This window comes from Anneissia japonica, unplaced genomic scaffold, assembly GCF_011630105.1.
Source record: "Anneissia japonica isolate Jap-2015-1 unplaced genomic scaffold, ASM1163010v1 scaffold493_len2256704_cov171, whole genome shotgun sequence".
Lineage (NCBI taxonomy): Eukaryota > Metazoa > Echinodermata > Crinoidea > Comatulida > Comatulidae > Anneissia > Anneissia japonica.
Window position 1 is genome coordinate 1500963 of NW_022727062.1, and position 25086 is coordinate 1526048.

The 25086-nt window shown below is 35.2% G+C and overlaps 2 protein-coding genes across 4 annotated transcripts; both read right to left on the reverse strand.

Moving 5' to 3' along the window:
* Positions 1 to 547: 547 nt before the first annotated feature.
* Positions 548 to 3857, reverse strand: LOC117113444 (heparan sulfate glucosamine 3-O-sulfotransferase 1-like). Of its 2 annotated transcripts, none has more exons than XM_033256779.1 (2): positions 3706 to 3857; positions 548 to 2394 (listed from the first exon to the last, which is right to left on the reverse strand). In XM_033256779.1, the coding sequence occupies exons 1-2, from the start codon at positions 3707 to 3709 to the stop codon at positions 1229 to 1231; spliced, it is 1170 nt and encodes a 389-aa protein (XP_033112670.1). In that variant the 5' UTR covers positions 3710 to 3857; the 3' UTR covers positions 548 to 1228. The 2 variants fall into 2 exon arrangements, with proteins under 2 accessions (XP_033112670.1, XP_033112671.1); XM_033256780.1 differs by having other exon boundaries at positions 3729 to 3795.
* Positions 3858 to 15682: 11825 nt separating this feature from the next.
* LOC117113448 (heparan sulfate glucosamine 3-O-sulfotransferase 5-like) lies at positions 15683 to 24887 on the reverse strand. 2 transcript variants are annotated; one of them, XM_033256784.1, is made up of 2 exons: positions 24749 to 24887; positions 15683 to 19352 (listed from the first exon to the last, which is right to left on the reverse strand). In XM_033256784.1, the coding sequence occupies exon 2, from the start codon at positions 19315 to 19317 to the stop codon at positions 18238 to 18240; it is 1080 nt and encodes a 359-aa protein (XP_033112675.1). In that variant the 5' UTR covers positions 19318 to 19352; positions 24749 to 24887; the 3' UTR covers positions 15683 to 18237. The 2 variants fall into 2 exon arrangements, with proteins under 2 accessions (XP_033112675.1, XP_033112674.1); XM_033256783.1 differs by lacking the exon at positions 24749 to 24887 and adding an exon at positions 22931 to 23074.
* Positions 24888 to 25086: the final 199 nt, after the last annotated feature.

Consider the following 25086-nt stretch of genomic DNA (forward strand, 5'->3'; position numbering starts at 1 on the left):
AGAGTCTACTAATATGTAGAAAATACATGTTTTTCTCTCCGCCGAATTGTGCTTTTTCTCCCCGCCTGGGTGGGGGGGGGGCAGCTCTCCCCGACAGGGGCCTAGACCCTGGCCTCCCCGCTGGCGCCGCCCTGTCCAACTTTCATATTGTGTGTTTTGAGGATAGCTTTATAATCATGTAAAGTACAGTTGGTCTGAAGAGTGTTTTCTCAGTTTTGAAAATGAAACGGTCCACAAAAGAATTTTTTCTCTCTGTCAACATTTTAGTGGATCTGATGGGGTGGGGGTGTGTGGCAGGGGACTAACCTCGCTCCTTAACACTTTGGGCAAAACAAAATTAAAAGAAATAAATAAAAAATAAAAAAGAATCTAGACCTACATTTTCAGGACCCGTGAACTGAATTTTTTTTGTTACAATGGGAAAATTAGAAGTCAGAAAAGCTCATTTCCCGCCATCTATAGTAATCTAAATTTTCCCGGGGGAGAACCCTCTGTATTTTATGCCGCGCGAGATCGTTTACGACGCAATGAAAAATAACAACCAAAGTTTGGATGGAAATTTTCATTTTATTAACAAATGATGAAAACAATAAATACAATTAACTATAGCCAGATATATGAAATGGGCAGCCGACAATAACTCGTAGATTTATTAAATGTAATAGGCCTAGTAAAGCTGTCCTAATATACAATACATCCTAGTCAGTCAGTCAGTGGGGGAATCAGGGAGAGGGAATTTTAAAAATAGTTGACGTCAATACGGTATGAAAGCAGTATACTGTAGTAAAAGACCGCATATGGAAGATGTGTGCTATTAAATTACGCACGCTACCCACAATGCAATAATATAACGCCCTCATGATTAATCGCCAAGATTCTGCACTCGTGCGACACAAATATATATATAAAAAAAATACCGATTTTTGCCAAGCGATGGTTAAAAGTTTTCCATGACATTTGAAGCAATATTTTCAATGTTATTTAGTCAGAAATTCCTTTCTAAACTTATTTATGTTTTTACAAAAAAATAAAATTTAAAAAAATTAAAAAAACACGTTTAGATACATTCATTAAATATTATTTAACAGTTAGGCCTAGTAGAGCTAACAGTCTACTAGTTTACTCGATGCAACTATATTTGTATATTGTTTCACTATTTAAGCTGGTAAAGCAAGCTATTCGCTAATATGATGAATTTTCGGATTGAATATTAAAAACTATATCCTAATTAATTTCTTCTCACCCATGAAAACGTCTGGCCCGTAATCTCCTCAAGCTTCCTATCAAAAGGATTGAAGAATTCCTGTAATTTCTTCGTAATATCTTGTGACAACACAGGATGTGTTCGACCCTTAAATCCTCTCATACACTCATTAACTGGACGAGCTAAACAATAGAAACGTTTTACTGGGTTGAAATAAAAATGTTTTTCGGTAAAATATGTTTGCAGTCCAAGAAATGTCTCCATGGTTTGCATAACTTTGTATGGATTTTTAGTTAAGTCATTTCCATCAATAAGAAGTATTTGATCTCTTGGGTATTGTTTAAACCAGTACCCTAAGTTGTTTACATAAATTCCTTGTTTTAGTAAACTACTATTGACTCTTACATTTCCATTGGCATCTATTAGGGAATCTTTAAGAGAGCTGACGAGGTCATAACTTTTCCCTAGTCTTGCGACGTCTTTTTCATAATCATTAGACCCGCTCTTTTTAGCTTCATCAAGGATTGCGTGTATGTGTGTAAAGTCGGATACAGCACGTGCGACTGGATCACGTAATATAGCAATTATACGCACATCCGAAGGTAAATCCTTTCTGATTTTATCGCAGGTTTGTGGCGCAAAATAACCAGGGGATTTGTCTAGCACTGTCTGATTTCTTAACGCATATGGCATTTGCGATTTATACCAGTCTATTCCATTGGAATAACGTGTTGTAAAGTAGTCAATCGCCTCACGCACGGGTGCTATTTGTGGATGAAAACTAATAAAGTGTCTCAGGGTTCCTGTTCCGCATTTTTTCACGCCTATTATTATCGCATCCGGTAACCGTTGTTCACATCCACTTTGGCGCAACTGTTTTATTGGGAGTACCTTCATTTTATTCTGCCTGAATCCAGAGGTGTAGCAATATTTGCAATCACGGCAAATGTCATCCTTAACTATTGGGATAAGTACATCTTTCTGAAAGCCTTCAATTGATGAAAGCTCAGTCTGCCTAATTTTTACATCATTCTGTAGTCCTCTATTAGACGAGATCCGATTGTATACTATTCTCAGCAATACAACAGTCACCAAGATAAAAAGTAGCGCACTCGCTCTTGTCAGAATACGTTCCACCTTCATGTTTACCATCAAAAGCTGATTCTTCAACAGTTTACTTTTACATTTATCTGTGAAATTAAATTTATTAGTAATAAAAGTGTTGAAATGAACAGATTGTTAATTTCTAATCATTCTAGTCCTCCAACTAATTATGAAAGTCCTAATTATATTAATAATGTTTTAATTGTGGCAATAATAATACTATAATAATGATAATATCATTGCAATATCATTAAAAACAATAACTATAACAATAACAGTATTAATAACAATTACTGCAATAATAATAATAACAGCAACTATATTATTAACAATAATGAAAATATTAATAAAGATATTAATATAATAAAGTCAAAAATAATAAGCACGTTTGCAACTGAGAGGAAAACGACGTGTTGACCCGATGCGCGGTGGCGACTATGGTAACAACACCAATAACAACAACAACGATGGGCTAAATGATTTACATGTATGCACATAAACAAGAATTGATATAACACATTTTGTATTTCCTTTAAGACATACCGAAAGAAGAGCATTGAATGTTCTTACCTAATTTAAATAACATTGTCTAAAGCAGTATGCATTGTGCTTAAAGAAGCTGCTAAGTACAATATGATGTTCTTAAATTCGTATTAACTTTATATTTAGACCCTATGTTAAATTGCAAAATCATACAGTGATGCATATTGAACCAAAACTTGTAGTATTTTGTTTAATGATTTTTTTTTTCAATAAAGTTGTAATACAATGATCTTTAAAAATTGGATTCCTCCAGCAAAATATCTATAATATTTTTCACTTTCATTAAGTCACCGATCGAAAAAAAGTCCAATAGTAATAGCTTTACTGCATGTTTTTTTTTTTGTTTTTTTGTTGGTGAATATGCAAAATGTTATCTAAGAATGTTCGTGAATTTGTAAAAAGAAATCTTGCTCTATTATCAGATAAAATATTATCGTATTGAACAAAAAAAATCCAAAATTTAATGTATATAATAATAATTATTATTTATTGGCCCTCATTCTTATAAGAAATCGGAGAATTCGGGCTGGGGCCCTGGGGACCCATAACAGCCATACAGGGCAGTGCCATCCAACATAACTACAACATAATGAACACATACGGATACAAACAATGTCCTTAACCCGCCTAACTCTCTCAATATGAGGGTTATTTGAGGAGACAAGCGACTCCAATTAAAACCCTACTGAACCGGCCAGCTTCAGCAAGAGAAACAAAAGCAATACCTCTAAGCTACCTTATTTAAATGAAGTTTCTATTAGATTGAGGTGACAGAATTTCATTGAGTTACCTTTCTCTACATTTCTAATCAAAATAGTGGAAAAATGTGAAAATATCAGCATATTTATACTTACTCATTTGGAATAAATAGGCCTACCCTATTTGCCGAAGAAACCTCATCACACTGTTATAGGATAAATATTTTAGAACGATGCCTCCACGAAATCAAAATGGACTTGCAATCGTCTTTTATTTACTCCACAATAGAATGATACATGAAGCTATAAAAGACATAGAACTACTCTATTATATATGGATTATGACGGACTTCAGAAGTAACCATTGTTTTGCATGACTGCATCTTTGAAAAGGAATTCACATAGAAACCGAAAGGACAGTGGAATGGTTATGAGTGAGAAAAAAATATGCCTATATAAACGACTTAATTGAAGTGAGTTAAATCTAAGACGTATTTATCATAAAGTATAAACAACCGACGTTAATAAAAAAACTTCAGTAGTTAATTTAACAACTTTCAAAATGTCAAACTAAAACGTACGTGCCGATATTTCAATTGTATTACGAAGCAATACCTGAATACAAAATAGATTAAACGGAAACAAAGCTGTACTTGGCTTCCTTTTGTGAAAGAAAATTCTGCTTGCAGTGAATCAGACCAAAAAAGATATAGGAGACAAATCATATAAGTTTCCCACTACACTTATGGTGTTTCAGAATGATATGATTGGTCGAATGATGTATTTATTGTTGTTTTAAAAAATTGTACAAAATTGACCGAATTGTTAATTGGTGAAAATTATGCATTTTATTGTATTATCAATTAGTATTTTATATACTTATAATTATAAAATGTAAATAATCAAGTAATTTCAAATATAATAATAATCAATAATAATAATATAGTAATAATCAAGTAAGTAAATTAGTTTCTCAAATTGCTTTTGTAAAAACAGAGAAATATACAGTACTTTATTTTTACATGACATTTCAAATTGTGAAATTGTGTTAAATTATGAATAGTTGTTTCATAGTGTATTCTTTGTACTTTAAATGTATGGTTACAGTTATACTTTTTGTGGCTACTGAAAGTAGCTACTATGTCATCGAATGGTTTACCGAGGTAGGTGACTGTGAATCTCGGTACCAGTCGACACCTTTGATCACGAGCCGAATACAAATCTACACTAATAATTAATCTGGTGAATATTTCCGATAAAATGCGGGCGGTTACGAATGTTGGAGGTTACGGATGTTACGTAAATTACTCGACACTCAGCGGATCCTATTAGTTTTATATTATGTTTTGTACCTGCCTCCACATTTTTTATGTGCGATGCCAAACAAAAGTAAGTTCTGTGTAGGTAGACCATGTTTGATTCACTAAATTTGACTCTTTTAGTCCTTTAGGTGAGCTACTGATTTCCATGTGTTACTATTAGATGGTATTAGGCCTAATTATTGTAATTGTTACGCTAAATGAAAATTTGCTTTGACGTTTCATTTCGAGTCTTTCCGTGAGTTTCCGTTTTATAGTTAGGCCTAGTATGCTGATTTATCATTGACCAGCCGGTGGAGCGACAATTTTACTCGTACGTCGTCGATTCGAGCCCTTGCTAGGACTAGGCCTAGTTCACCATACATAACGGACTAGTAGCAGGCTAGGATAAATTATAAACTAATACTTTAGGCCAGGATGTGATACAGAATCTCGGAATATTCAGCACTTCCAGGATGGCATTCCAAGGAGAGGAGAGCCTATTCATGAGATAGGACGAGGGTTGCCAGCGAGGCATGCAATTCATGCGAGCCATGAGGGAAATTCATTCGGGACGTGTACCAACAGTGCAAATCATGCGAGGCACACAAAATTTCACGTTAATAAACACTTGTACAATTTATAAAACAATTACAAATGAATTAACTACTTTAACATAATTATTTTTATGTCAAAAATACAATGTCCAGCTATCCAGACGTGACTTCAAATAGGCCCATAATGAAGCTATGTAGCCTTATGGATCTAGGCCAGATGGCCAGGTCGAAATCCAGTTTGCCGAATGCCAGATTGCCGAGATTGCACTGTTTTGATTGTATTTCTCTGCTTCTACTTGTTGGAAGTTATTTTTGAATAAATGAAATGAAATGAAAAGTGCAGAGTAACTTTAAATGGTAAAAACACAAACGTTTTCGGGCATCGCCTTCATCAGGTGATCATCAAACCAGTGGATGCCCCTCAAAACATTATATGAATGAAGAATGTATTTTTAGGCTGGAATAGTGAAGCATGTATTTTTAGAGGGTTTTCAAGGGCTTCACTATTGCTCACTATTTCAAGAGCCATACTATCAGTGATTTAGGCTAGGTAATCTTAGGCACCAATTTTAGTCTACTAAGGCTAAAAGATGGCCCGAGGGTATCCGCTCGGTCTTCTAGCCTTAGTAGATTTGAAATTGAATTAATTATCAGTGTTTACCCTAGTGGAATTAAATTAATTGCTAATTAGGATTTATAAGCCATGCGTTATATTATAATTATTGTATTACTGTATATATAAACGTCACTTAATTATTTGACTGTAATGCCAAATAATATAAGAAAAAAGGTAAGATTAACAATCAAATTATAAAAATTAAAAGAAGAAAAACAGTGAAAGTTTAACATTGTTCTGTGTATATCATTTGAATTTCTTAAAATTTCTAATGAATGACCGCTGATTTTTGTGTAATTTGTGTAGTATTTCAAATGAATATGTACCCACTGTTGTCTTCTAATCGGATTAAATCTGGCCAAATTTTGGCCGATATCGAAAAAAAGTTTGGCCGAATTTGGCCGTGAGATGGCCTGTGTTTGGCCGTGAAGCCTGTCAACTATCTGGAAACCCTGTGTTCACGGCATAATTTAAATGTGTTCGTTTGAAATTGAAGGAATTCAAATAATATACACAGAACAATGTTAAACTTCTTTTAATTAAAATAAATAAAGTAAAATACATGCCCAGCTACATCATATTAAATAGCCTAGGCCCTATGGTCTTTACTTGCTAACGCCCGAAAGTAACCTATGCGTTTGGGCGATCAATTTTTCTTTTTTTCCTTTCTTTTCACCACTCCCCACCCACCTCCTCCACCCTAAATCCGCCTCTGCTATTTAAAATCACATCATTAAGATTGATCTAAATTGAATTAAATGTATTATATATTAACGTACATTGTAGTCGATCTATAGCAAAAATTTTAAGGTCCTGTTATTGGCAAACCCGTTTCTGTCTTTAATTAGAATGAATTAAGTTACATAGTTAGGTAACACAAACTGGCGTTAAAACAAACCTATGAAAACTTTAAAAAATACTTTTTATCTAAACTTTCTAAATTCGCCTCTGAATTATTATTGTCGCAGTACTTAAAGCAATAAATAAATGTTGCTATCAGAATTATCTTTTTCATTCTCATATGCAACCTAACTCCAGAGTCTCTGCAACACTTGCTTGAAATTGGAGGTGCCATCGGACCCGGATGAGCACATCGAGCATTTATATATGGCGCTCTACACAAAGAACACTGCAGCACCTAGGGCTATACAATTCAAGTGGGCAATAATAAATTAATTAAGTACAGTATTTAATTTATATTCAAATGAAGATAGAACCTCCACTAGAATGGAACATAAACAAAGACACACAGTATGGTACAAACTTGCATTGAACTGTCTTAAACGAGGATAAACTTCATAAAAAAATATGTATTTCATCCGAACAATTTAAATTATTAAATGTAACTGTTATCTTTTAAATAAACTCTCTTACCTCACATCAGCTAAAGGGGGAACATAGATTAAGTGTTTAGTGCAAACAAAGATACATGATTCAGGGGCGGATCCATGATTTTGAAGAGGGGGGTTCAAAACGTTTCCAAAAATACCCAAAATGAAAGGGAGTCCGGGGGTCCTCCCCATGGAAAATTTCCCCCTTGAATCCGCCACTGTATGGGAAATCCTTTTACGCTCAGGGGGCCTAGGGTTTTAAAACAAATACCATATAGTCCTATACTCACCTATAGACGAGGCTTAAAATAGCAAATTACGATCGAAAAAAGGGGGTTGTCTTATACGCACGACATTCAGATTTTAGATTTTTATATTCATGTTCGTCTTATGTGCGGATGTTTTATTTTCTCTCTTTTGTGGGAATCGCCCACTTTTATTTCAATACTTTTTCATTTAACACAAATACAGGAATTTGTACAAAATGACGCTCGGGTTGTAGAAGCCCTTAGATACACAGATACCATTTTCAAAAGAGCTTACAGTTTCTCATCATCATCATTATTATTATTATTATTATTATTATTATTATTATTATTATTATTATTATTATTATTATTATTATTATTATTATTATTATTATTATTTCATTTTTATATTTTTGATCCTTTTGTTAAACATTATGTGCGGATGTTCGTCTTATGTGCGGATCGTCCGTAAATCTGGTTTTCTACTAGGCGAATTTATTCACGCGAATCCAAAGCGTCGGCTTATGCACATGCGCATTCACATTCCTATCGGAGTTTTTGAGAAGCGAAAAAATGCGCAACCAATCAGAGCTCAGGAAGCGAGCCGACGCTTTGATTCGCGCGAATAAATTCGCTTAGTGGAAAACCAGCTTAACACGCGAACTTACTACTGCAATGAAGCAACTAAATGTTGTATCAATGAAAGCAATTTTAACTATGGGAAAATACGATTTCGGTGGTAAAGATTTAAAAACTCATAAAATGGTATTATTTGAAGATTACCCTTGCATTTGGCTCCATTTATCCAGCTAGACGCAGTATACAGGACCACAAAAAAAAATAGGAATTCCGACCATGAAACAGGGAGTCGTCTTATAGGCCAGACATACAAACATCAACCAAAAATCTTCTAAAACTCGGGGGTCGTCTTATACACGAGTGTATACTGTATTATTACGGAACCCCTGCGGAAGTTCGGGTTCCAGTCACATTTTAAAGGGTTGGTTGTAACAATAAACTCGCAAGACTGCTCACGACTACTAGATTCTACAAGTGCGTGGTTGGCTGGGTTGTTTTGGTCGGAAAGGAGAAATTTTCTCTGTGAATTGATTCTCGAACGAGATAAAGAAAGCTCTCTAATGACTCAAGCTACTGCATACCGTTTTAATATTTTTAATAAAACCAATTTCTTCTAATTTTAAATACGTTTTCCCCTGATTTTGTGATAATTCGTCATCGCGCAAGTGCTAAATGCGTGACACATTTATGATCTCGCATGTGTTTCTGCAAAATACGTTTCATCCAATATCACTTTGAAGTGATGCGTGACGGTTGGTAACTATGGCATAGATAACTGCCGGGCCCTAGGTAAAATTGGTAAAAATGCACCTGATCGGAGCCTCTAGTGGGGTCTACTCAGGCGAAACTCTGAATGCTTATACATTCTCAGTCGCCTCAAATCGCACTACTCACATTTGCGCGCCTTTTGTTGGCACGCTGTCAACTTTCAGGTGATGTTATTTGAGTTAATGACTTTACATAATTTATAGTCCTTGGTTGAGTGGAGTTGCAAGGATGACTTAAGCATGGTTTAAGAGTATTCTTGCACCAAGTTACATAATGGTTACATCATTCAAATATCTTCACATAAGATTTAAATGTAGGCCTAAATTTTACAACGCACCATTAATCAGCACATTGTCTTAATGTTTGAGTCTCTAGTGGGGTCTACTCAGGCGAAACTCTTAATGCTTATACATTCTGAGGTTTTTTGAAACAGATACGGTATGGCATTAACGCTCAGAAATATCTAAAAAATATTTTGTTTAAAAAATTAAAGACCCTTGAACGCGCCACAGATTTCTGAACAAAGTCGAAGTCGAGATTGCTTCCACGACCTTAATGAATTATTTATTATGAGGGTATCCTTGATATGGGTTCCCCGATGAAAACTTCACTTTTCCCTCGATGGATAAAAATTACCCTTCTATGTAGGTCGGAAATGATACTCCAACTGTGGCGGGTCCAGGAAGTCAAAATAGAGGGGTTCAGGCAGAGTCTTGCGTAAATAGAATGTCTACCCGCCTCAGCCCCACAATTGTTGGGGTTGAGGTAAGAAAAATTATGATTATGGCCGGGAAATTTGAACACAATTTTGTCTGTTTTCTCCATTTTTTTTAAATAATTTTGAAAAAAAAACAAGGATGGGGTCCCGTGCTGACTGGGTTTCCCCTTGAATCTCTCACTGTTCAATATAACACTTGACATAGCCTATAATTTTGTTTCACAAATGATTAATTGCTAATGTCAAGCGAAAGATTTTTTTATTCGAAATTTTTTTTTACTCAATACTGTTTTTACAACCTATAACACATTAACTACATTGTACTGTAAATTCTGTAGTTAACCTTCAGATAACTTTATTTAAAAAAATAGCCTAATTGAGTATCTTATTGTTTTCGTTAAATTAGAGTTTAAATGTGGTTATATTACGCTAGTTTGAAGGTTTACTGAAAGCCAATCAGTTACACTTACTATACCTCCGTGGTTAGCATAAAGAGAACTAGAACGTTGCTCCATTAAGAGTGCCTACCTTCCCCCATATACCTAAATACAGAATTCACGAATGCAGGCGATTTTTTCTTCAATGCTCGAAGGTGGGTTTTTCAAAAAACTTTACAGACGCACGTATACAGACATCTATCAACATTTGGTTGCTCAACTTAAAAAGGGAAATTGCAATGTTCGTTAGAAAATGAAGTGAAATTGCAATGTTCGTTAGAAAATGAAAAAAAAATCTATACTTTATAATAATAGTAATAATAATAGGTCAATTTATAAGGCGCAAATAAACACGGTGTAAGCACGAAATAATAATATTAATATTAATAATAATAATAATAATAATAATAATAATGATAATAATAATAATTATGATGACATTGCAGCGTTCGTCGTAAAATGTGTCACTGGTTCTGGGAACAGTCACAAAAGTGGCGGGGTGGGGGGCAGGCCCCCCTAGTAGAAAATTGCCCCTACCCCACCCCACCCCCCGCCGCCGTCCCCACCCCCCGTCGCCGTTGCTTTTAATAATGTTTATATCTGTGTACTCGTTTAGCATGATATGCCTATCTTAAAACCCGTAGTATTTTTTACTGTCTTGAATTACTGTCCACACCTAAATGCCCTGCTGTAGTGATATAAACCTAGTTTTTGGCTATTTTAGCCTACGAATTGTTTGAAATAGGGCATTAACAAAAAAAAAGTAAAAAGTTGGTTATACACAAGTGGAACATATAAAAGTAATACTCTTGTTAAGGTGTTCATATAGTAGCGTGAACTGTCACTTAAGAAGTGAGCTTGGTGGTCCTCAATTATGTCCGAGTCTCAGTAAGGGCAGTCTGATAGGCTAAGTAGGCCTAGCCTATCTATGTATGTAAATTGCCGGTGACTACATGTATATCACCCGCTTAGCATGATATGCCTATCTTAAAACCCTTAGTATTTTTTACTGTCTTTAACAACGGTCCAGACCTAAATGCCCTGATGTAGTGATACAAACTAGTTTTTAGCTATTTTAGCCTACAAGTTGATTGTATGAAATAGGGCATTAACAAACAAAAAAAGTAAAAAGTTGATTATAGGGCCTACTGTATACAAGTGGAACATCTTAAAAGTAATATTCTTGTTAAGGGGTTCCTATAGTAGCGTGAACTTTTACTTGGTCCTCAATTCTGTCCAATAAGCTGCATGATCTCTCAAATGGAGCAACATAATTGGTCAATTCTCAGTTACTTGCGACGACGACGCTGCCTATCGCACACCCGGTAGTAGACTGGGTTCCAGTCCCTAATCTTTGTCTTAATCAGTTGAAATGCTTAAGAATAAATCGATTTTGGCACAAATGGCGTTCCATATTACTTATTTGCATGGCGTTCCATAGTATTCTTTTTCTGGGATTAATTCTCATCAAAAAAGTTTCTCAACATAAACTGACGCTGGTGGCGCATTCCAAAATGCGCTGATACTACGAAAAATCCATAAATTAGAGGCTTGTGGCAAGTTTAACCCGGTAGCAGTGAAGTCAGTGATTATTACATGTTACCATTATTTTTACGAGATGATACATGTACGAGATGATATGTGCGAGATTGCCCAAAATTTTAAGGGAAAAAAAATATTATTCCTGGGATATTTTTTTGGTTTTTCAAAACATGAAATTATGCCAAAAAACATGAAATTATGCTAAAAACGCCTAGATTATGCCGCGGCATAATGCCAGATGGCGTGGCCTCCAAATTATGCCAAAAAGCATAATTATGCCAGAAATGGCAACTATGGCTATACTTCGTCCTGCCTCGCATGAATTGCACTTGAATTCGTCACGAGGGTAGATGGCTTGCATGAATCGCATGCCTCGCTGACTCGCAGTTTTTGTCAATACCCAGATAGGACTAGGCGCGCATAGGCCCAGCTATTTAAGCTAGGTAGCCCTATACTACTGATGTGTAATATAACTAGGCTAGTGCTAATTCTACGAGGGAGTTCTTGGTTCTACTACGGTCATTTCAGAAGCCATGTTTATACATAAACGTTAAAAGAAAAAAAAAAACACGTAGCTAGGTAGGTATTAGGACTATTGCTAATAAAACGATAGGGCCGCAAAGGCTAGGTAGGTGAATATATCTGGCTAAACGACCTAGGGCCTATCTTTTGTATAGTCATAATTAGGACTTAGGTGTTCTACTACTACTACATTTTACAGTTCAGTTCAGTTAATAATGTTTAGCAAGTCCGGAATCTTGAATCGGCCTGCAGCTGGACTTCTGATAGTTATCTATGATGAGGTCTAGCGTAATAAATATGCATTTTTCATGAGTCGTTAAACATGTTAAAAATTATTATTGTTAATATTGGTAATAATAAATATAAATATATAAATTAATTTTCATTATAAAAAAAGGCAGCAAAATTGTAAAGCAATAATGCTGCACTGCAAGGGTGCCCTTAAGGTATGTAAATCTTCATTTAAAAAATCTATAGTCATTTTCATATTTCACTAATTTTTCACCATGAATAATTAATTTTGCATTTTATACTTTATCATTTCAGGTTAATGAACATGAGAAGTCTACATTTATAATGTATCTCCAGTTAAAAAAAACAAAACACAAATCAGTACGTTACTTCAAAATGCATTACAAACCACTGCAGACAATTTTCAAGAAAAACTGTTTTTCTGCTTCAAATCACACTGAAATACAGAATTATTGAAAACCGAAGTCCAGTGAAGCTGAGCGATTTCGGTACCAATATTCGTATAAACTCAAAAGTTAAAATAAAGCAGTTGGAAGAGATACCATTCCAAATTTTGGCATTTATCAACCCAAAACATTTCTTTACTTTCACATGCAAGCAACACCCAACTTGTAACCATAAAAGCTAAGGTTATATAGCTTTCAGGAACCAAAAAGTCCAACACAAGAAATGGGCTAAAAATATTGCAGAATGTATGCTGATTGACCCATCGTGTTCAGTACAGACAACTATTTGGGAAAATTTCATTCACAAAATGAAACACCCAGTCCAGACTGCAGGCAAAAAGTGTTTGAAATGTTCAATAAGATGTCAATTTTCAAGTGATAAAAAGTTTTTAAAAATACGTTTTCTGTAATAAACCGATTTATAATTAAAATGAAAGCCTTTATTGCTATCTTGTTAGAAAATCGTTATATTTTGAAAATGTTAATATTTTTAATAATTAAAATTGATTTATTTTAAAAACAAATTAAATTTGTTTCTTTCACCACCCTGAAGCAGACCTAGCATCTCCTTATTCGGTTGAACTTAAAAAACAACAATACCCAAACAGAAAAAACAAAAAACAAAACAACAAAAAAAAGGCAATTCAGTAGCCACATGTACCTTTTAGGTACCTATTTTTAAATTGGGTAAAGCGCATTGAGATGTCGCCAGATTTGTTATGCACTACCGTATTATTATTATTATTATTATGCCAGATTTGTTATGCACTACCGTATTATTATTATTATTATTATTATTATTATTATTATTATTATTATTATTATCATAATTATCATCAGCACCATCACTATCAACATCACCATCATCATCTTTCTGTAGGCCTATGTGTACATTATCTCAATGTTTGTCCAGCATTGAGGCAGTAAAATAACCAGACAGAAGCACGCATTGTCTCAAAATAGTTTGTGACTAATTTTATTGAATCACACCTCACCAAAATGGTGACTTATTATAAAAATTAACAAAACGTGTGTATGAGTATAATTAAAATACCTTAAACTTGCTACAGTAATAACAAAACCTTTAAATCAGTGATAAGTTCAGTATTAAGTTGTAAGCTGTAAGCGAAACTGTACACCGATTGTGAATTTTAATGTACTGTTTGGAGCCCATAGTTACCTACATAATTACCACAAAATATTATAACATAAATCGATCTTACATTACATCATCATATTAGCATTTTTTCAAACCATTTCAATTTTTTAATCAACAATTTTATCGTTAAAGCTTTTAAATTCTGGATTTACTTTTCAATTTTTTACATTGTCTTAAACATTTTTAATCTGCAACGGCTTTGCCTGTATTTTAAATCATATTTTAATGGTTTTTATGTTTAGTTTAGGAGTGATTAATTTACAAGTGTAACTCTCTATGGATGTTACTAGATGAGTTCGGACTTCAATGAATGAGCCAGACACCAAGTAAGCTGGATGTTAACGGTTTTATTCTATACAAAGTGTGAGCCTCCAAAAATTGCATCAATTTATTTTGCAAAAACAAGGTTTCCAGCTTCAGAGGGGAGCACATCCCCTGTCCGCACAAGGGCACACATTGGCGCTAACACCAGGCGCGTAACAGGGGTCTTAGCTCAGAGTGGGTATTTATTTTCCCGGTTAGTAATTTACCATACCCACCCCACTCCACATATAGAAAACAATACGACATAGGGCTTATCTTATTTATAATATAGGCCACACACATGTGTTTGAAACTAAATTATAAGCATTTTCATCATGGTTTTATTTATTACAAACATATTCTTTCACCATCAATACACATTGAGGCCCTTCTTTTCGGTTAAAACGACCTATCTTAAATTTGTATTTCTTGAGTTTGGGACTATTATGTGTTTAAATAACTTAAAAGGATAAACCTAAAAAACCCTACAAAATGCACGCGAAGCGCGCAAAATATTTTTGTGTTTTTAATTCTAATTTCGTCGGAATTGATGAAAACTCCCTAAAATGTGCAATTTATAGAGGAAATTGGCCTACCGTAACAAGAAATGCGCGCAAAGAATTTGAGAATTTTAGGCACTTTCAGAGGATGCATTTGTCAAGGGGTGGAGGGGGTGGGGAAAGATTTTCCAAAGATGGATATTTTCCCCTTGTCCCCCAGTGTTTTTAATTCTAATTTCGTTGGAATTGATCAAAACTCCCTAAAATGTGCAATTTTTAGAGAAAATTGGCCCATGTTGACAAGAAATGCACGCGAAGCGCGCGAAATTTGAGGTTTTTAGGCACTTTCAGGGGATGAAAAGGGCATTTATAAAGTGGTGCGGAAGATTTTTCAAAGATAGATATTTCCCCTTGTCCCCCAGTGGTTACGCCATCGAGCAGCATAGATCAAAGGAGTTATGACAGTTTTTGAAGTGGAGAAGTGGTTGCAGGGTGTTGTGAGTCTGGTCATTATGATATCTTCCTTTTTATTCTTGTCTTTATTTTTCTCTTCTCTTTTTCTTTTTCTTTCTTTTTCTTTTCCTCCTCTTTGTCTTTCCCTACCTCTCCCCTCTTTCTTTTTTCTTATTACCAAGCCCGGTACGACGGCTTGGTCAGCCCGGTAAAAACCGTCAGGGGAGGGGCAGTTTCCCCCCCCCCCGCTCCCGCGCCTGTTACGACACTGGCTAACACGCCAATCATCCCCCCACCCCAATGAAAAATACTTTTCTACGCCACTGAATTCGTTGAACTGTTTTAAAGCATGTGGATTGTATTGTTTTATTGTGAACGCACCTCAAAGCACTGATGCAAAAGTGTAGTTTTTAAATAAAGTTATTTATATTATCATCAATTTTAGCAATCACATGGTTAAAATCTTAGAAACTATGTCAAAATAAGATACAAGCAATCTTATATATCATGTAAATAATCTTAGAATTAAACATAAAAATTATAGCAGAAATACCTTTAAAATTCCAATGTAGGAATCGTCAAACAATTGAAATAAGGGAGATCTACATAAGGAAGAATAATTTTGGAAAGATAAAAACTTATTTACATCTACGGTTGAAACTAACTTAAATACAACAGCATTAAGCATCAATAATATGGTACTCAAGATTCAAATCCTGTCACGGTAACAGGATTTTTTCTTACGACTGAAACAACTCCACTCCCTAAACCTCATATATTGTAAAGCATCGTGTGTGTATGTTTTTCTTGTGAAAAGGAATTGTCACCTACACGTAGGACAGTGATATATTCGCTATTGACAATCCTTGGTGCATGTATTGTGTGCCTAAATGAATAAATAATAGATAATACTATAATTATCAGGATATTTATTTGTCATTCAATGAATCGAATTGACTGAAAACATACGAAACTGTGTTCCATACTGGCCGAGCTTGTTCTAGTCCTACACCTGACCTGGCTTTAAATCTGCTTTGTCTACACTATCAAATTTTCCTTTACAAAAAAAAAACAAAACATTCGTATGCCCATAATATGTAGTCATGATATGCCTATATACCGTAGGCCTATTTATAGTCATGACGTGACGTCATCATGGCCATATTTGCATGTCACATGTTTCTGTCAAATAAAATTTGATAGTCGGGACAGTGTTTAAAACTTTGCCCTAAAAAGCCAAACTTATCTACCGTCAGACGCCATAATCATGAAAACAAAAATATCAAGAAAACAATAACTTACAATTATGTTAAATCTTTAACAATATGGTCGGGAGCAGGCTGGTTGTCCAGTTGGACATATCCCCCTAAACGAACTTAATAGCTGACCGTCATACGCAATATTCGTGAAATTTGCGATCCACAAAATATAACGTAGCAAACCTATAGATATAAAATGGGCCTATTTAGGTCTATGGATACAATTATTACTTAACTCGTATAACGTTCAAATACTACGTTCGATCATGGAGGAAGAAAATATTTTCTTCCATGGTTCCATGCGAAACCTGCTACTAAATTAAAACCCACACGCAAGAAAAAGGAGGCTACCTCAACAGGGCGTAAACAAATATCAAGAAAACAACTTATGAGGGCGCAAAAATTATGTTAAATATTTAACAGTATGGTCGGGAGCAGGCTGGTGGTCCCACTGGACTGGACATATCCCCCACCCACTCCGGACAATTTTCCCGGACTTTCCCCTCCAAGAAGTGCAATAGTCTGATAATGGTCTCAGTTTATCATAAAAACATACCGTCCCCCCCCCCACCACCTTTTGAGAAGTAAAAAAAAGAAAAAAAGAAAGAAAAAGAAAAAACGATAGCCCAGAACGCCTCAACTGTTATTTTTGGGCGTCTAAAACACAGAAATTTCGCGGGGGCATGCCCCCGGACCTCCTATTTCAGTGTTGTCTCGATCGGCCCAAATTCCCCCCCCCCCCCTTTGGACATCTCTGGATCCGCCCCTGATATAAACCCGGACTTCTACATACCCTGATTAATCGTACTTAACGTTTTAAGAAAGCTTATTTACTTTTTCAAAAAAAATGTTTTAAAATTGTATTAATTAATAAAAAATAATACATACTTATCTGAATAAAAATCTATCGCCCAAACTTGTATTCCCCTAAAACGCAACAATTACCATCGAAGAATCAACTCCACTATCAAAAAACATTGCTCAAATATTAATGTCAAATTAATACTTAATTAATACTAGTTAATGCTTTTAAATCTTATAAATTATTACATTTTTTAAGTGCAAAAGACTTTCCCAAATAATCTCCCAGCCCACGTTTTCTACAAAATTTACTTGAGCGGGGTGTAATTCCGTATATTAGTCAAACCAATGACATAGAAAAATAGGCTAAAGCAATTGTTTCAGGACAAGTCGTTATACATTTTTCAACACCTCCTCGACTTTTTCTTCTCAAAATTAATCTTAGATTATGGTGTACATCTTCACTAAAGTTTATGATTGTGTAATCTTGCTAACAAACAGACAGTGGTGAATACATATCATACTTGGCTGACTTGGTTGAGGTATAAACATAGACATTAACCAATTCAAATATGAAATTGACTTTATGAATTGTTTTAGCCCTTGACAGACAAAGCCGTTTTAAATAACAACAAAAATCCCGTCCAGACTCATATCCCACTTGGTAGGGCTACCAAACACTCTTTTGTCAGAAGGTCTTATTATACGGAAAACGTGTTTAACTCTGATACAAGTATATTTTGTTTATGTTTTTATTTTTCAAAAGTGAAATATACTTACGAACATTAAAATAAATTTGTGTCAAGCTAGTCAAGCAACCTATTCAGAAAAATGATGAATTTCCTTAATTAAGCAATTATGGTTGTAGTCTGGACGAATGTAAAAATATTAAATCCTAATTAATTTCTTCTCACCCATGAAAACTTCTGGCCTGTTAGCTCCTCAAGCTTCCTATCAAATGGTTTGAAGAAATCCTGTAATTTGTTAGTAATATTTTGTGACAATACAGGGTGTGACCGACCCTTACTTTCAACCATACACTCATTAATTGGACGAGCTAAACAATAGAAACGTTTTACTGGGTTGAAGTAAAAATGTTTTTCGGTAAAATATGTTTGCAGTCCAAGAAATTTCTCCATGGTTTGCATAACTTTGTATGGATTTTTATTTAAATCATTTCCATCAATAAGAAGTATTTGATCTCTTGGGTATTGTTTAAACCAGTACCGTAACTTGTTTACGTATATTCCCTTTGTTATTATACCATTTTCAATTCTTACATTTCCATTGGCATCTATTAGAGAATCTTCAAGAGAGCTGACGAGGTCATAACCTTTCCCTAGGCTTGCGACGTCTTTTTCATAGGCACCAGACCCGCTCTTTTTAGCATTCTCTAGGACAGCATGTATGTGAACAAAGTCGGATACAGCACGTGCGACTGGATCACGTAATATAGCAATTATACGCACATCCGAAGGTAAATCCTTTCTGATTTTATCGCAGGTTTGTGGAGATATATAACCAGGTGATTTGTCTAGCACTGTCTGATTTCGTAAAGCATATGGCATTTGCGATTTATACCAATCTAATCCTTTGAAATAATCAGTAACAAAGTAATGCAGTGTCTCACGCACTGGTGCTATCTGTGGATGAAAACTGATGAAGTGTGTCAGGGTTCCTGTTCCACATTTCTTCACGCCTATTATTAACGCATCTGGCAACCGTTGTTCACATCCACTTTGGCGCAACTGTTTTCTTGGCAGTGCTTTCCTTGGCGTCCCGAATCCAGAAGTGTAGCAATATTTACAAAAGCCTTCATTTGATGAAGGCTCAGATTGTTCAGATTCTACATCGTTCCGTAGTCTTATATTAGGTGAGGACCTATAGTATACTATTCCCAGCAATACAACCGTCACCAAGATAACAAATAACGTACTCGCTTTTCTTGCCAGAATACTTGCCACCTTCATTGTTATCATCAAAAGCTGATTCTATAAAAGTGTGTTTAATTTATCTGTGGAATTAAAAATTATATTTATACTTTATTAATGATCAAGTGTAGATATGAAAAAAATGTTTAAATCTTAAATCAGCAGGACTAAAAGTAATTATGAACATTCTAATATTATCGAAAATGTTATCATTGTGACAATAATATTATTATAATGATTATATCATTGCAATGTCTTTAATAACAATGATAATAACAGCAAATACTGCATTAAGAATAATGGTTATATATCAATAATGAATAATCAAAAAAATAAACCACAAAGGCAACGGAGAAGACGACATGCTGACCCAGTGGCTGCGCCGACTACGAAAACAACGATAACCTAATGATAACATTGAAAAGAAATGAAAGATACAGTATTTTGGTCATGTTTGTCAGAGCGAAGAGGCTACAGAAATTTCTCATAGAAGGAAAAGTAGAAGGAGTTAGAACTAAAAGAAGGCCTAGAAAAACATAGATGAGGGATATACAGGAATGGACAAAACATGAATATGTTGAATGTGCAAGAAGAGCAGGAGACCGAGACTACTGGCTTACTGTAACAGCAAATCTGCAAGTTGCGGGTGCTACATCCAGGTAACAGGTAAGGTATTATAATGTGTGCACATAAACAAATGATGATTAGTGCCTAAAAATGTTTGCAATAATGAAAAGCAATAATGGCATATTGATTATTATTGTATATTTTCGGAAAATATTTCAGTCGCTCCTAGTCTCTTTCCTATTCTTCCTTCTTTATTCTTTCACATTTTGCGTTTTGTTTTATTTATATTTGTGTACATTACACTATGTTTAGACCTAGGCCTATACTATATACAATTTCAATAGATAAGATTAATTTAACATGGACGTAGTCATTCATATTTAAACAATACATTAAATTTAAATATAATTAATATATATGATAATGTTTAATAACAAACAAATAAAATTAATTAAAACGTGGACATAGTGTCACTTCAATTTTATAATCAATTTTATATAGCCCGAGTTAGGTATTGACCTAGGCTACATGGCTAACAACATGTACGTTTTCTCCAATAAAAAGGCTTTTACTATGAATGGAATGACCAACACGAAGCACGAGCTCCTGCAGACAAAACCAAGTACGTTACGATTTAATTCGTACGGGAAATTTACTTATGATGATTAACATCTATGCAGTATTTCCTTTAAGACATACCTAAAGAAGAGACGAAAAATAATATTTGAATTCTAGTATGTAGCAATGTATTATTTTTATACCGGTAGCCGTTCTACTTGACAATTAGGCCTACTGTACGTATAATACCCTATTAATTTTACAGTTCATGTAACATTTGTTTTATCCGTAGTGTAATTTATTTTACCTCCATTTTTTAATAAACCGTTCAAAAATCGTAATTAATTTTATATATAAAAAAAAAACCCTCGGCAAAAATCAGTGATACAATACAGGCAAAAGAAAGTGTCAAAAAATGTTAACTTCAGTTGTAACTGATTTTTAAAATTTCGCGTAAGCCTATTGGTATTGATATGACAGCTAATTTTATTACATATTTAGGCGACAGTCTCTTTAGCATGCACTCAAGGGTGCAGATCTGTCTTGAAAGGTGGGGACATTTCGTGAGTGGACATCCACCACAGCGCCACCATGGTTGGGGCTGAGGCGTGACAATTTGAGGAAATAGTACATCTAGGTGGCCGGAAATGATACCGGTACTCTTAATAAAATTCATCATCATCACATCACCATTATAGTCAAAATAATAAAGGGCAAAAAATTTGTCATAATATCAACTAGAGAGATCTAATTAATGTGTTATGTACAATAGAAAATAAAACTTAAAACCATTGTATTTGATGTATTTACTTTACTTTACTTTACTATTTCAAAGCCGTGAGCCCACACCCAGTACCTCAGACCAACCAGTAGCTGGTACCGGTTTACCGGGTAGCTCAGACATAAAGAGACCCTCAGGGGAGAAGAAAGTTACTATACCAGTTAGTTCACACCTCGCTTTGAGGCTCCGGTATATATAAAGCGCTACATAATCGAATTACTGTTACATTACATTTGTGGGCAGATATACCGGTATATTGCACAGTGGCGTAATCTATGTGCTCTCGTGCGGCGGTCCGCAGCCCCGTTTGGGGCCCCTGACAACATGGTCCTCGATCTAGCAACCTGACCCCAAAAGGGCTTTGTTACATAACAGCATAATGTATGTGTATCTAACATCGACTTTATATCATAATTATATCCTAATTTTTTAAATTTTAAGTCTGTGGGTACGTCCAATTTCCGGTCGTTTAGAGGTGCCGTAATCATAATTTTTCTTACCTCAGTCCCAACCATGGTGGGGCTGAGGTTGTGTTGACCCTTTATCACTAAAAGTCTTTCTCTGGGCCCTATTAACATTCCTGGATTCGCCACTCATATCATATCATTTATTTTGTCGTTAGAATGCAATGACAGACATGATTAATTAAAAAACAAGCACATTCAGGGGTGGCCCGATGGGGTTTCTGAGGTCTCCGAGATGGGGGGGGGGGTGGTCAGTTTTCCCTGACAAGAGAAAAATGGGCGTAGCCAAGCGTCGCTTAAAATGTTTCAAAAGTAATCCAGGGGCGAAACCCCTGAAAATTTTGACAATTTAGGGGTTTCAAAGGCCTATTTAATCGACTTCGGAGTCTACTATATAAATATATACTTATTATGAATCAATAATACAATAATAATTATATTTTTATTAGTTATGATATTGTAAAATTAAACGAGTATGTGGTTGGTCGAAATGGCATCACGTGACTAGCGCTACGAGGAAAAGTGACCGGTCTCTTACGTCACCGGATTACGCCAGCATTTGCGTCCGTGGTGAATGCTAGTCGATCGCTCACGAATTGTGAAGGTGTAAGTTCTTGATATGTAAATTAATGTGTTCAGTTAATTATTTGCATCTATTTTTGGCGATGTAATATAACAGATATTGCCTTTTCTATCGGTGTAATATAACATTTGATATCCCCTTGGGAATTATATTTTTTTCTCAGGACTATATTTTCCCTCAGCGCTTTGCGCTTTGGGAAAACATATTCCCTCGAAAAAAATATAATTCCCTTGGGGATATCAAATGTTATATTACAGTAGGCCTACACCTCTAAGCAGGCAATATCTGTATAATATTCAACTCCACTGACAGTAAGCAGATTAATCTTCAATATTCAACTCCACTATTAAACAGTAAGCAGACCAGTCTTCATTAGGAAAAATACACATTTATGCATTGTACAGGCTCCTCAGTCTCTGCAAGCACAGGAACCTCCCGTGTGAATGCAAGAATCTCCTAAAAAAAAACCTCATCTGCAAATCCATGGTGTGTGTACAAGTTGTCACTAATGAAGTGCCAATGGGTATCACTATCCACAATAATATAATAAATATTATTATCTCCCGGATGTGGATTCTTCCAACTTGTCAAGAAAAAGAGTAACAATCCTCTACATTGAGGATCTGTGGTTATACCATAAAACCATGTAGATGCATTGTCTTTATACTTAACAAGTTTAAAATATTTATTGAGTACATGCCTACTTACCATTAAACATGGATTCAGGTAGAATATAAATTCCATTCAGAGAAAATTTATGATAAAATAATAGTAACTACACTAATCAAGAGTCATGGGTTTTAGCAAGAGTAAGGTCGTGCTTAGCAGTGGAATAAAACCTCTTCACTAGTATGAAAATAGGTCCTAGGACACTTGAGGGTTGGGTACAATCAGATATCTGCATAACAAAAGATAGTTTTTGGAGCAGCTCTTAAAAGCTAATGGCATTGTAGTTCAACGGAATGTGAACCGATATGGGGTATAGGCAAGGTGTTACAGTAGGCGCTAGCCAATTACCAAAACATTGGTAACTTACAGCGACATTGTTGACTAATACCAACTAGGACGGATATTAGTTTACATAAGTAATTCACACTGTACTATACCTGTCTCTTATACACATCTAGATGTGTATAAGAGACAGGTATAAACATACGCAACCTTTTAAGTTGTAAAAAAAAATCTTGTAACACTGACAGAAATATTAAACACCAATATTACATAGCTTTGTCCCCGACGAAAAAAAGTGGGCGTGGTCAGGCGTCCCTCAATATCCGTCGTCGAAAGTGTTCCCACAGGGCTTTCCTCCCCCACCCCAGAAAAAAAAAATTTGGGTTTGGAAGGCTTTAGTCGATGTTGGTGTCTACTAATATGTAGAAAATACATTACATTTTTTCTCCCCGACGAATTGTGGTTTTTCTCCCCGGCAGGGTGTGTGGGAGAGAAGCCAGCTCCCCGACGGGGGCTCTGATGTTTCCCCCTCCCTCCACCCGCTGCCGCCACCCCTTGCTAAGTATTGTACTATAGTAGGGCATAGGCCATTGAATTGTTTTCATTTCTTTCTGTGATTAAGGCCTAATCCCTACCGCTAAAATAAGACTAGCTAGGACTATGTATTATTTCACTCTGTGTTGGCCCCATGAATTGATAATATTCCAGGGATCCTAATTTTTGGAATGAAAAACACACAGGGACAACTTTATATTTTCTTACATTGGTCGTACATGAAGGAATTAGTTGTACGGACTGTATGTTGCTATGCTCTATGATTACAGACAGGGCCCACAGTTTGTCAAGGAGATTAACACAAAACATAGCTGAGGTTATGCATGACGTCAACATACGAAGCCACGCCCCCTCGGCTGAACCCGTTGTATTTAGCAAATACCGTAACGTATCATCACCATAACAACAAAAATGGCGGCGCCCTCGTTCGGGCTAAATTATAACAGATCTCAAAAGAAAGAAAATTTCCAAAGGCAGTTCCAATTCTCTATTGTTATATGTTAACGACTAATATAGTTATTATTATAGAAAATTAATTAAGCGAATGATTATCAATTATGAATTATGAGGAAATGTTTTTGAACGGCAGAAGGCAGCTTAATACTGTATTCATCCGCGTTACCGGATCTCTAAAACGATCGTCTGCTATTAAAATGAGCTCTCATTGGTTAGTTTGATAGTCGTTGCTTGCCAGTAGTCTTCAACTAAACTAAAACTATGACTTAATTTAGTCGTACTGTAATTAGAATCGACTACGAAGTTTATGAATGAAATGAAAAAAAAAAAGTGTAAGTTGCAACTAGGACTAGGTTCGTGAATTGGTAAAAAAAAAATCTCGCTCTAATATCAGTTAAAGATAATATCTTATTGTAATACAAAACAATCAGAAATTCATTTTAATTAATAATTAAGAAGTTCCAATTAAATTGAGGTTGTTGAAGTTCTTCGATCTCACCGGTCGATACATTTGTAATCCAAATAGAAATATGGAAATATTAGTATACATAACTACATACTTACGGTACTTAGTTGGACCAAAGACCCTATTTGGCCGAAGAAATGTCATCAAACTGGTATGGGAAAATTATATTAGGCCTACTGATGCTATGGAATCAACTATTGATTTTAGCCACCGTTTTTGTTAGGCTCCACAATCAGAATGTTACGTGTAGCATAAAAGACATAGAACTACGCTATTTAATAGGACTACACCTTAGAAAAAAGCAAAACACACAGAAACCGAAAGGACAATGGAAGAGAATGGGTACAAGTTAGCCGACACCCTCATGAGTCGCTGATAAAGTATAATATAAGGTTCGCAAACTGTGATAGAATAAATATAGAATATCACATATAGA

Coding starts and splice junctions, on each gene's coding strand:
- LOC117113448 (XM_033256784.1), bottom strand. CDS start 19,317: ATGATAACAATGAAGGTGGCAAGTATTCTGGCAAGAAAAGCGAGTACG.